Below are 12,751 nucleotides of genomic sequence, written 5' to 3'. Positions count from 1 at the left end.
TTCCAGGTGAGAAGCCTTGGAACAATAGTAAACCTTCCCAGAAGTGACTAAAACTCCAAATTAGTCCAAGACCACCGCGATTCATCCACGAAGTCAGAATAACTTGGATTCTAGGTGGTGAATGAACTTTTGGCGGGTCTGAAGAAACAGACTCTGTGTTGACTCACAGCCGAGACATCAGTGACGCTGCAGTGAAAGTTAGATACCTGTTTGCTAATGAAATCGCAGGCTTCCAAACCATTTAGTGAGGGTGAATTTGTAAAAACATGCATGATGAAGGCAGCGGAGATTGTGAGCCCTGAAAAGCTCCAGGCTTTTGCAAATATCAGCCTGACAAGAAACACAGTTGCAGACAGGATTTCCGATCTTTCAGTGGATCTGGACAGTCAGTTGAAGCGAGAAGTAAAGTCATTTATTGCGTTTTCAGTTGCAATTGATGAAAGCACGGACATTACAGATGTTGCACAACCAGCCATTTTCATCCGCGGAGTTGATGACACATTGACCGTCACCGAGGATTTCGTGGAGTTGGTGCCGATGACAGATACAACGACATCAGCTGATATTTTCACCACAGTCGTCGGTGCGCTGGACAGGGTCGGAGTGGACTGGTGTTCAAAACCAGGCGTTGTGACAAAGTGCAGAGAGAAAGTGCAATCTGCAAATGGAGGACGTGAATTTTGGACTTTTCACTGTATTTTGCACCAGGAGGCTTTGTGTTGCAAGTCATTAAAGATGGACAACGTCATGAAGGTGTCATCCAAACTGTTACTTTCATCCGATCCAGAAGCCTGAATCACCGTCAGTTTGACGGCCTTCTCACAGACAAAGACCACATCTATGGCCTGTCATACCACACTGAGGCAAGATGGTTAAGCCGAGGTGCTGTGCTGAGGCGTTTCTTTGATTTACGAGAAGAAATTGAACAGTTCATGGAAGAAAAGGACAAACCAGTGTTAGAATTTCATTCCGCAGAGTGGATACAGGACCTTGCATTTATGGTGGATGTTACAGAGCAGCTGAATAACTTGAACAAACAGCTGCAAGGGCGCAACAAAGTTGTCACGCAGTATCATGACAAACGTTCTTTCAAGTTGAAGCTGTCAGTGTGGGAGACGCAACTCGCCGGTGGTGATGCAGCTCACTTCCCCTGTCTGAAAACTGTGTGCACGACCCAACATGAAGCGGTTCAAAGATAAAATAACGGGACTTCAGATTTTTGGTGAACTGGAGAAAGACTTCAAAGTTTGTTGCTCGCCATTCACCGCGAATCCCTCTGATCTGCCCGTCAGCATCCAACTTGAAATAACAGACTTGCAGTGTGACTCGGATTTGAAGCTGACTTGGACACATTTTATCAGAATCTCTTGCCTTGTTACCACAACTTGACAACACTAGCTGCAAAACTGTTGTGCATGTTTGGAACCACATATCTCTGTGAGCAAGTTTTCTCTGTAATGAGCATAAATAAAACAAAGCTTCGCTCAAGGCTCACGCACAAGCACGTGAATCACATCCTGAAGTTGGCTGCCACTCAGGATGTGACGCCTGATATTGATGCGCTGGTGAAAACTAAAACATGCCAAGTAACAGGAGTCAAATACACTATGCAACCCAACTTAAAGTGCTGCATGAGACACCGTGATATACTTCTGTGAATCACTGAGGCTTTGTGTGTTTCTATGTTCTTTTTCTTTACAATTTTTCAAATAAACTTGAGGTGTTTTATGATTAATAGTGATGTTGTGCTTCTACTATTTTGGACACACTGTCCTCAGGCTCCAGCTTTATCTTTTTTGTTGATCGTATTAAAACAATCCGAAGATTTCACCGGTCCGGCCCACTTGGGAATAGATTTTCCTCCATGTCGCCGCTGAGCTAAAATGAGTTTGACATCCCTGAACTAGATGATACCGTTGGAGTTACTTCGGGGATACAGGCGAAGAAGAAGGAAAAGAGGCTCCAGAGGAGGGATACGGAACAGACTGAGGCGAAGGGGCAACCGGCTACATCACGCTGTCAAATGTCCGATCGCTACGGAACAAAGTGAGGAACTTTCCACACTCGTGAAGTCGGATGTGGACTATCGGCAAACCAGCCTGTTCTGCTTCACAGGGACTTGGCTTTCTGAGGATGTGGACGTGCAGCTTGATGGATTTAACTTCATTCGTTTTGACATAGACACTGCAACAACAGGGAAGTCGATTGGGGGCAGAATCTGTCTGGCAGCAAACATCACAGTGCTGGAAACACTGTGAAGTAATGACTGTATCCTTCAGACCACATATTTACCCAGAGAGGTCTCTCACATTACCGGGATTTTAGTGCATGTACCAGGGCCTGAGCCGAGCACATCGTGGACAGTTACAATAGAGCTGTCAGTCAGACTGGAGATCAGCCTGTGTTCATACTGGGGAATTTTAATAAGTGTGACATCGCTCCACATCTGTCCAATTTGGAACAATATGTCCCAACCCCCACCAGAAAAGAGAAACCACTGGACTTGTGCTTCGGCAACATCCTTAATGCGAACACTTCAAAATCATTTCCACCCCTTGGCCTTTCTGAACATAATGTTATTTTGTTATCTCAACTGAAAACTGGTGAACCCATCAAAAAAAACATAAAGTCTGGAATAAAGATGCAGTCGAAGCACTAACAGGATGTTTAGAGCCGACAGACTGGGACTTGTTTTTTAATGACTGTGGTGATGACTTTAATCAGCTGACTGAGGTATTGACCTCATATATTTTGTTCTGTGAAGGTATTTTTACCTCCACCCGGCAGATAACTATATATCCTATAACTTAAAGTCATGTAGTCTCCAGAGCTCTATTCATAACCAAATATTGTTTTTATTAACATACCCATAATAAATGTCATGGCTGTTCATGAGACACTTAGACCAGAGGTCTTCAGACTGTAAAGTGAAATCTGTCATTTATAGTACAGGAGTATTATTTATTCTGGACCTTGTGGAAAAGCCTTCAGCAGTAATTGCAGCCAATTAAGGACAATCAGAGACATGTCCTGAAGCTACTACAACATGATCTTGGCTGTGTGCCTCCTATTGAGAAGCCCACCCACAGGATGATGCTGCCCCCACATGGTGTATGGCATCCACCACCTGATGAGCAGTGCCTGGTGTTTCCCAGACAGATAGAGCTTAAAGTTTCAAAGAGCTTCATTTTGTCAATCAATTACTTAGAAAGTCCTTCTAGTAGAAATACATTTCATGTTTTCATGTTTTCCCCCCATTTTTCTCCAAACGTTGCACATTGTTAGACTGCTGGGGGACCCACCCCCCAATGCACTGAGCTCCTTTCCTCCTCTCTTCCCTCTCTTCTCTCCTCTTACCCCACATTTGTTTGTCACCACTGTACGACATTAACTTTGTGTGTTCTCTCTCCCGTAGTTGTCTTTCTCCTTCTCTGTCTCCGTCTCTCTGTCTCTTTCTGTAGGTGTCCCTGTCTCTTCTTTCACAAGCTTTAATTGTTGATGTAGATGAATATATTGTAGTTTTCTTTTCAGAAAATGTAGAATATCTATTGATTAAGGATAATTGTGCCTTACATGGTATTTTAAACTCACATATTGTAAAAATACAGATACTTATACTAGATTTTTCTGAGGTGGTTTTGCTGTTTAACAAGTGAATTTTTTCCCTTTCATTTTTCACAGTTATAGTTCAATTAATTTTTCGTGTTTTGTTAAATGATAAACAGCTTAATGTAAATACAAACCAACAAAAAACAGAACCTTAAACGAATTTATGATTTTGTTAACGAGATTTTTTGTTGGTCCAACTTATTTATTTCTGGAACACAGTCCTTTCTCATAAGCAAATCACAATGACATTTTCAGAGATAATAAACACGGTGCTCATCTCTGAATGATGGAGATGTTTTTGTGTTTTTTTATTTCTTTTTTAAATTAAAGTTTCATTTTCTGTTCCTCTTCTGTCTAACAGACTCACAAAGAGAGACACCTGCAGTTTCTTGATCGTCCATGTGTCCTCTCTCTCCAAAGCCTGTTTCATATATGAAGTGTGGACACTAGAGCTGATTTCTCTGGACATTATTGAATTTAAAAAGTTTTAAAATTGACTAAAGACTAAATTAAGCATTGAAGCCCTTAAAAAGACACATTTACAAACTTGACTTTCTAATGAGCAAATATAATATTTATGTTAAAAAGAGAAGCCTTGGAACAATAGTAAACCTTCCCAGAAGTGACTAAAATTCCAAATTAGTCCAAGACCACAGCGATTCATCCAGGAAGTCATAATAACTTGGATCTTAAATTGGAGCTCCCTCATATTCATACTGTGACACCAGAGCATGAAGCTGCACAGAAACAGAACTCAGACAGTATCACTAGTGTTTCTGTGTGAGTGAACAGTAGATCTGGCCCTGGTCCCTGGTTACTGGATTGAGGCTCTGGTAGGTGGAGTCTTGGCCTGTGGAGGCTGGTTGACAGTTCTCATAGTCGAAAAACTGAAGGAACAAAGAAAAACAACAGGAAGTTTACAGATGTGACAGGAAATGACAGAACAGCTGAAATCTGTGAAAACAGGAGCTGTCAATATATTTGTACAGGTGATGTTTTAAACAGGAACAATTAAGGCCCAGAGACAGATGTTTGTCCCTCAAACTGTGTTTTTCTCCTATAATCACTATGTTTTGTCTGTTTGGTGCTGAACATAGATCAGGTAGATCAGAGAGTCAGAACTGTCCTCACGGGAGAAACTCTGCTAGATTTCAGTGTGGGATCAGCTCACGTATGAGGAAACCTGTGAAAACAGGAGCTGAAACATGCTTCATTTGCCAGTGAGCTTAGTGTCAGTGTGAGGGGTGAGATTAGACTCTGTTCACTTTGATTTAGGGGAGAATATTTCAACAAGGAAGAAAACTGTGACTGAACACTGGTTTTCTTTCATCCTACATCTCTGCCATAGTTCAATCTGTCTGTATTTGATGTTTGGGATGTGAGACCATAAAAAACGTAGGTCATTTGTGTTTCATAAGAGCCAAACTGAATCACAGACGCTGCAACTAACAACTTCTGACCCACCAATGACACAAGTGTCTCACAGAAATGAAGTTTTCTAGGTTGTGACGTGAACTATTTTAAATTGTGTGAACTGAACTTTAGTCGAGCTCTTAGAAAGTGGGAACTTCCACAGCTAAAAACAGCTGCCTGCTACGTCTCTTCATGGGCTTTAATAACACATTAGAAGACTTTTTGTATCAACTGGAGGGAGACAGAAATAACAGGAAAAATTAATAACACAACCAAGTCATGAAAATACAGAAAAGAACAACAGTAATAATAATAACAATAGTTTGTCATTTAAACATATCTACAACATTAAGTTGTTTAGAGTTCTCTGAATCCATCTTTACAAAAAGTCCAGATTCTCTTCTGTCTTCTTGAAAGCAAGAAAAGAAAATGGAACGTTTTGATTATTCAATAGCAGGTGGGGGTGAAGCCTTTACGTTCACCCCCAGTCGATGGGACATGAGACTAATGAATAATCTGATGTTTTGGCTTCAGCTGGAAATAATCCAGGTTACAGACTGACAGACACTAACAGTGAGTAGAGAAGATTCAGTGTTGGTTTGAACCTCTGAGTGGGGATCATGGATTATATGATTCATTTAGAAAATGTCCTAAGAGCTGACAGTGAGAAGAAACAGAGGAAAAAAGCTTTAAAATCACCTCCATGTTGGTTTGGTCTGAGATTCCGCTCATGTTCAAACCTGTGGAACAGACACATTTAAATGAGTTATTTATGAGCTACTTCTTCAAATTTTAACTTTGACTTATGTGATTATAAAGAAAACATTTTATTGATCATCACCATGTTTATGGCATCACTGAGCAGTGGTGGAAGAAGTAAAAAGTAAATGTATCATTGCTACTGAGTAAAACTACAATATTACAAGTGAAAGTCCTGCATCAGAAACTTTAAGTAATAGTATAGAAGTATAAGCAGCAGTTTATTTGTCCAAATATAACATGTAATGTAATAGAACATCATATTATTGGATGGTTCTTACTGATGACATGTCCACATCACTAATAGTGCAGCTGCTAAAAGATGGAGCTGATTTTTACCACTTTATGTACTAACAGGGTATTTTACATTACAATCTGCATCTAGAACTAAATAACTCTAACTATCAGACAAATGTGATGCAGTAAAACGTATATTTGTCTCTGAATTTTAGTGGAGAACAAACAAAAGTGCTTAATGTCTTTTGTGTTTCCACTGATGTCATGAGATAACTCACCATCAGAGTCGTTTGTCTTCTTTTTGCAGAGGAGCAGCCCAACAACAACTAACACAACTACAACCACCACCACCACAAGTACAGGAACCAAAGGAACCAGGAGGGAAACTGAACAAGAGACACAGAAGGTGAGTGAGAAAGAGGAGAGAGGATGAAGGATTTCTACTAACAAATACACAAATATCAAAGACTTTAATCTCAAACTAATAAATAAGACTTTAGAGACCACAATGTTTGATTGTTATATCACGTATCTCAAATTATCTCACATAATTTAAACATGTTTTACATTATATCCACAAACCACTGTCACAATGACATTATGATGATATCACTTCTATGTCTGGGATTTCTACCTGAAAGCTTCAATGTCTTTCTAACTATCTGTTATCTATTCCCTCCTCTGAGCCTGGCAGGTCAGACACTAGATAAACTCCCTCTGTAGCCTTTAAACTTCAACTCTCACACAAAATAAAATCTAACAAATGGGTGAATGAACAAATCCAACAGATTTAACGTCTTCAGCAAACTTGCAAATCTAAATGTGCTTGTAAGTATAAATGGATAAATGCAAAGAACAAAGTAGTTGCTGCTTCAAAGTTTGTCTCCTCTAAGTGTGTAGGACTGCTCAGCATTGCTCATGGGAGGGGGGCAGGTGGAGGTCACATCTAAACTGACAGCTCACTTCCAGTTCTCCTCAGCTGTATATTCAGCCTGAATCATTTAATGTCAATTTCTTCCTCCTTTTTAAACAAAGGCTTTAGCAAAAAATGCAAATCAAACCACAGTCAAAGAAAAACCACCACTTCCTGTTCCTGGTCCCGTCACATTTTCCCTGTTTAACCAACCACCAGTAATCAGTTTCACCTGCTCTCACCACTCTGCTTATATACGTCCTCAGTCCTCTCACCAAGCTGCCAGATCATCTGTGACTTTCCAGCCTTCATTGAAATCCTCATTACTGTCTACGGTTCAGATCACGCTACGTTTTTCTGACCTGCCTCTGCTGCTACTCTGGTTTTGTGAGTAACTGCTTCTTATTGACTCTCTGTTGCCGACGCGTGTGTGACTAAGGATTATGAGTATTGTTATATGTCCCTAAAGAATCTAGATTATCACGAGCTCTTGTAACCAGGTCAATCTAAGAAGAGGATTTACCACGTTATGTCTATGCTTTAATCATGCACACGTTTGTTTTACCAAGTCATGTGATTATGGTAAATAAATGGTAAATAGTCACTTATATAGCGCTTTTATCCAAAGCACTTTACAATGTTGATTCCCATTCACCCATTCACACACACACACACACACCGATGGCAGTGGCTGCCATGCAAGGTGTTCACCTGACCCACCGGGAGAAACTTGGGGGTTTAGTGTCTTGCCCAAGGACACTTCGACATGTAGCCGGGAGCAGGAATCAACCCACTGACCCTGTGGTCCATGGTCAACTGAGCATGTTTTGACTCCATATCTCACTGGTCATTGCTGTTACTCATCTTCGTATCCTCTCTAATAAACAGCAGTTCAGCACCACTTGGTGATCTTGTGAATTTTAAAGATCACATAATAATGCACTGATATTGTAGTGTAGCATTTTTACTTTTTACTTTCTTTAGTGCATCATTGTATCAGGTCTACAGCAACTGTCACTGAGGGTCATGTTCATGTTTCTGTGCTGAGTAACACTATGTTTATTATAGAGGGAACTTTAAATGTACCTGATGATCCTGTTTCAGGCTGTTTGTAGGTTTCAAAGGAAGATGATGATGATTAAGGGAATGTATGCGATGTTGAAGGTTGGAGAGCTGTGCTTGGTGGTGAAGAGGTTGAAGCTGTGAACAATGAAACAATCAGATAATGATCCAGAGGAGATGCTGTTTTCCTCATGATGTTAATAAGATGAACTGCTTTTCTGTCGTCCTGACAACAGGCCTCAATTGTGAGATTACTGTAGCTCAGTATTCTTGTAATACATCCATTCATGGAGTACATCCATAGGTGTTCACTAAACATCACAGATGCAGCAAGAAAACAACGTTTGAGGAGACTGTGCAGAGAAGAACATCAGACTGGCTGTTACTGGTTAGTGAGAGCTAAAAGAGAGAAAAGGAAACAAGATGGATGTGGAGCTGACTAGTTCTTGCTGGTAGATGAGTAAATCATTCTTTTTAGCTGCTTGTTACATTTTGTGTTGTGTTTGCTTGGTGTGTGGTTGTGTTAGTGAAGTTCTAGTTTTTGATCATCCACACATGTTGACAGAGGTTCAGCAAATGTACCAATGTTTCTGAATAAGCCACTAACAGGAGATTGGAAGTGGTAACACCTGCTCTTGTGCTGATTCATGTAGAACATTAGCTGTTAGTTGTTTAGCTTGTTTTTACTGTTAATGATGAAAAGATGCAGCACTTATTTTACCTGCTGATTTGTAACATGAGAAGCTGTCAGAGAACAGTCAGTTTTCTCACAGCTTCACAGACATGAAGGAACATTTTCAGAACTTTCAGTAGAAACTCACCTTCTGTGACAATGATCTCAAACACATCATCTGAATATTTGGGCAGAATTCTGTCCAAACTACACCTGTACAATCCTGAGTCAGACTTGTTCAGCTGTGTGATGCTCACATACATGAGTGTTGGTGATGGTAAAGATCCTTCTTTATATTCAATACTGTATCTGCTGCTCTGAGCTCTGTTACTGGTTGTTTCAGTGAGAATGTTTCCTGTTGTACAGTCTCCTTTACAGAACAACTTCCTGCTTCCAGACAAAGAAAATGAGCATCCAACTGTGATGTTTCCTCCTTCAGTTCCTGTATGAGTGGTGATTTGTGCATTGGTGAGACCCGTGTTTCCATCCTGCAGAGCTGTTGAAAAGATGAACAATCAATAGTTACTATCTTCCTGTAAGATGCTACAGTCTGATGATGATTCCTGTTTTACATTTCCACAAGCACCAAGCTCGGACAGGAGATATACTCAACTAGTAAGTACTGTTTGAAATTTGTTTGTTGGTTTCAGAGGTAGCTGAGTTTCTGTCATTTTTCTTGAGTCTGCTGATTTAGTCTGGTTTTTTGTAATAGTTAAGAACTGTAGGTAGAAAGTTTTGCTCTTCTGGTGAAGTGGATATTTGGTCTGTTGTTGGTGGTAGTTTCAGCTTAGTAATCACCAAGCGTTCACACCTTTGACCTAACAAAGGCACAAGAGGTAGGTTGGTTTCAACGAGGGGGCGGTTTCGGCTGTAGCCAATTAAGACCATATTTAAGGCACCTGTTGGGCTGGAGCATCAGCCCTTGTTCAGCCCTCCTTGTGTGAAGACCGACGGTGTAAAGACAAGCGAGTCTACCTGCGTGAGTCCACCGAACGAGGACACTAGGTAGTTTATTTCAAACTTCTTCTACTTCTATTTCTCTACTTTGCTTCACATTAACCCTTTCTACCCAGAAAAGCCTTTTCTTTGTTTTACTATGTGTTTTCAGCAGATCCCTGTTCTCCTTCGCAGACGTAGGACATGGCGCCCTACTAGGGGACGACATGTTTCTCACCTGCGCACTCTCACCCAGACCACTTTGCCACCAGCCTCTTTTTCTCTTGCCCTGTGGAACTGCCAGTCTGCCGTGAACAAGGCCGACTTCATTCCAGCTTTTGCTACACACTCAGCTGTTCACCTGCTTGCACTTACAGAAACCTGGATCATGCCACAGAACACACCCACCCCAGCTGCACTCTCCACCAATTTTTCATTCTCTCACACTCCTCGCTCATCAGGCCGGGGGGGTGGGACTGGACTCCTCATCAATGACACCTGGAAGTTTTCCTCGACAGCACCACTCAGCAATCTGTCTTCTCTGGAATATCATGCCGTTAGGATCACGGCACCGATTGCAGTCATGGTGATTGTGATACTGGGGAACTTCTGCGATGAACTGGACATGTTGCTGTCCCACTTCCCACAAGATGGCACTCCTCTCATCGTCATGGGAGACCTGAACATTCACCCGGAGAAACCACAGGCGGCTGATGTGTTTGCTCTTGTAAACACATTTGACCTGAGTCTGGTCTCCACTCCTCCGACCCACAAAGCTGGCAACAACCTCGACCTCATTCTCACCCGGAACTGCACCACAGACAACATCTTGGTCACTCCTCTGCATGTATCGGATCATTTCTTCATTCAACTCACAGTCCTTATCCCGAGACCTTCGCAATCTCCTCCCACACTTGTAACATTCCGGTGCAACCTCAGGTCTCCCAACCCGGATCGATTCTCCTAGCTGGTCTCCGCAACTCTGCCCCCAACACAGGACCTCTCCATCTGCGATGCAGATGCAGCCACAGACAGTCTTTGCAATACACTTTCATCATGTCTGGATTGTCTCTGTCCTATGTCTTCGAGACCCGCCCGTCTCTCACCTTCTAATCCGTGGCTCACTGACGGGATCCGTGAACAACGCACCACGCTCAGGAGTGCTGAGAGGAAGTGGCGCAAATCCAAGACTCCATCTGCCCTTGCTGAGTATCAGAATCTGCTTGGACCTTTTTCTCACAGTGTCACCAGGGCAAAGATCAATTACTACCAGGAGAAGCTCAGCAACACCACGGACACGAGAAAGCTGTTCTCCACTTTTAAATCACTCATCTACCCACCTTCACCACCGCCATCTACCTCTCTCACTGCTGACAACTTTGCCAACTTTTTTACCAACAAGGTGGCAGCCATCAGCTCACAGTTCTCTCCTCCAGATGATGACATCCATCTAACCTCTTCCAACACTGCATTGCTCTCATCATTTGCAATTCTGACTGAGGTTGACGTATCCACCCTCCTCCTCTCTAATCATCCGACCACCTGCACTCTGGATCCAATCCCTTCCACTCTTCTTCAAGCAGTTGCACCTGCACTCATGCCAGCTATTACACAAGTCATCAACACATCTCTCAAAACAGGGACTTTTCCAACCTCTTTCAAGCAGGCCTTGATTAACCCACTGCTCAAGAAGCCTTCTCTTGATCCCTCTGTAGTGGAGAACTACAGACCTGTCTCCCTCCTTCCTTTTTCTGGCCAAGACTATGGAACGAGCAGTCTTCAACCAACTCTCAGACTTCCTTTCCAAGAATAACCTCCTCGATGTCAACCAGTCTGGCTTCAAGAGGGGTCATTCCACGGAAACGGCACTCCTGACTGTTGTGGAATATCTTCGAGCTGCAAAAGCCACAGGTCAATCATCTGTCTTAATTCTACTTGATCTATCATCAGCCTTTGACACTGTGAACCATCAGATACTCTTGTCCACACTCTCTGACTTGGGCATCTCTGGATCAACTCTAGACTGGCTTTGTTTTTACCTATCAGGACGAAGCTTCAAGGTATCCTGGCAGGGGCATCTTTCTAACTCTCATAGCCTCTCTACCGGTGTGCCGCAGGGCTTAGTTCTTGGTCCTCTCCTCTTTTCTATCTATACTTCATCCCTAGGTGCCATCATTCACTCACATGGTCTTTCCTATCACTGCTACGCTGATGACACGAACGAGCTACCAAACGCTGCACGCTCAGCTGATTCTCTCCCAATATTCAAAAAACTGCTGAAAACTGAACTCTTCCGCATCTTCCTATGCACTTAAATCTTTAAAAAAAAACAATTAAAAAAAAGAAAAAAAAAACAACAAAAAAAAACCTTTCTGCTCTCTTGCACTTGTATCTCGTGAACTGTGAACACTTTTCTGATAGGACTTTGCTTTGATGTTTTCTCCTTGACTTAGATTTTTGCTGCCTTGTACCTCACTTGTAAGTCGCTTTGGATAAAAGCGCCTGCTAAATGACTAAATGTAAATGTCTAAATGTTCCACACAGTCACACTGAGCACAGAGCTCATCACTTCTACTACAGACACACTTTTTGATTCTGTCAATGAAGATTTAGAAAATGTAAAATTCTCTCATCAACCTGTTTGAGTCTGTTGTAACTGAGTGATGTTGATCATTTTGTTTCCCTTCAGTCATTCAGTCTGTCATTGTGTTCATGTGATCACTATTTGTGGTTTGATTTCTTTTCCTAATCAGTTATTATCACATGTTCCTCAACAGATGTGTTGATTTCATTCAAGCTTGTCAACATTACAGTGACCATTTTTATCTATCACAGTTATTAATTGGTTTAGTGTAGTAGCTTGTGAATTACAACCTAGGAAGCTCATGAATTCTCCTAGTGGGTCAGTCTGCCTCAGTGTGAGAGGGCTGGTCTGTTTGTTCTTCTTTCAATAATTGTGTCCTGTACACATTACATATATCCCACACAGATATTCAATAGGCTGGTGCAACCTGTAATAACATTGACAGGCAGCTCACTGCATGTGCTATGAAATGAAACAAGGAGAGTAAGATGTGCATCAACTCTGAAACATTTTAACAGTGTAGAGGAAGATTGTTGCTCAACAGCCTCGTGTCAGAAGAAACTGA

The 12,751-nt window shown here is 41.8% G+C and overlaps 4 protein-coding genes and 1 long non-coding RNA gene across 8 annotated transcripts in view; 1 reads left to right on the top strand and 4 right to left on the bottom strand.

Annotated features, from left to right (window-relative positions):
- Window positions 1-12,751, bottom strand: part of LOC137101015 (major histocompatibility complex class I-related gene protein-like) — a 207,927-nt gene that overhangs the window by 149,136 nt on the left and 46,040 nt on the right. The gene's annotated exons all lie outside the window — the stretch shown is intronic.
- LOC137100452 (major histocompatibility complex class I-related gene protein-like) overlaps window positions 1-12,751 on the bottom strand; it is a 185,966-nt gene that overhangs the window by 158,612 nt on the left and 14,603 nt on the right. The window lies entirely within an intron of this gene.
- The window catches only part of LOC137100410 (triggering receptor expressed on myeloid cells 1-like), a 126,629-nt gene that overhangs the window by 107,796 nt on the left and 6,082 nt on the right, over window positions 1-12,751 (bottom strand). For all 3 annotated transcript variants that reach the window (XM_067478235.1, XM_067478259.1, XM_067478243.1), the window contains one exon: window positions 8,815-9,162. In XM_067478235.1, coding sequence (XP_067334336.1) covers window positions 8,815-9,162 — 348 coding nt within the window. The remainder of the gene's footprint in view (window positions 1-8,814; window positions 9,163-12,751) is intronic.
- Window positions 95-1,324, top strand: LOC137100957 (general transcription factor II-I repeat domain-containing protein 2-like). Its single transcript, XM_067478686.1, is given in 2 exon segments — window positions 95-751; window positions 754-1,324. Coding segments are annotated over 2 exon segments (981 nt in total). The 5' UTR covers window positions 95-216; the 3' UTR covers window positions 1,200-1,324.
- On the bottom strand, window positions 4,309-8,808 carry LOC137101106 (uncharacterized). Its single transcript, XR_010910996.1, has 3 exons — window positions 8,018-8,808; window positions 6,297-6,404; window positions 4,309-5,762 (listed from the first exon to the last, which is right to left on the bottom strand). It is a non-coding gene; the product is annotated as an uncharacterized lncRNA (long non-coding RNA).

This window comes from Channa argus, chromosome 1, assembly GCF_033026475.1.
Source record: "Channa argus isolate prfri chromosome 1, Channa argus male v1.0, whole genome shotgun sequence".
Classification (NCBI taxonomy): domain Eukaryota; kingdom Metazoa; phylum Chordata; class Actinopteri; order Anabantiformes; family Channidae; genus Channa; species Channa argus.
Note: the sequence above shows the minus strand (reverse complement) of the source record. Positions and strands in the feature narration are given on the sequence as shown.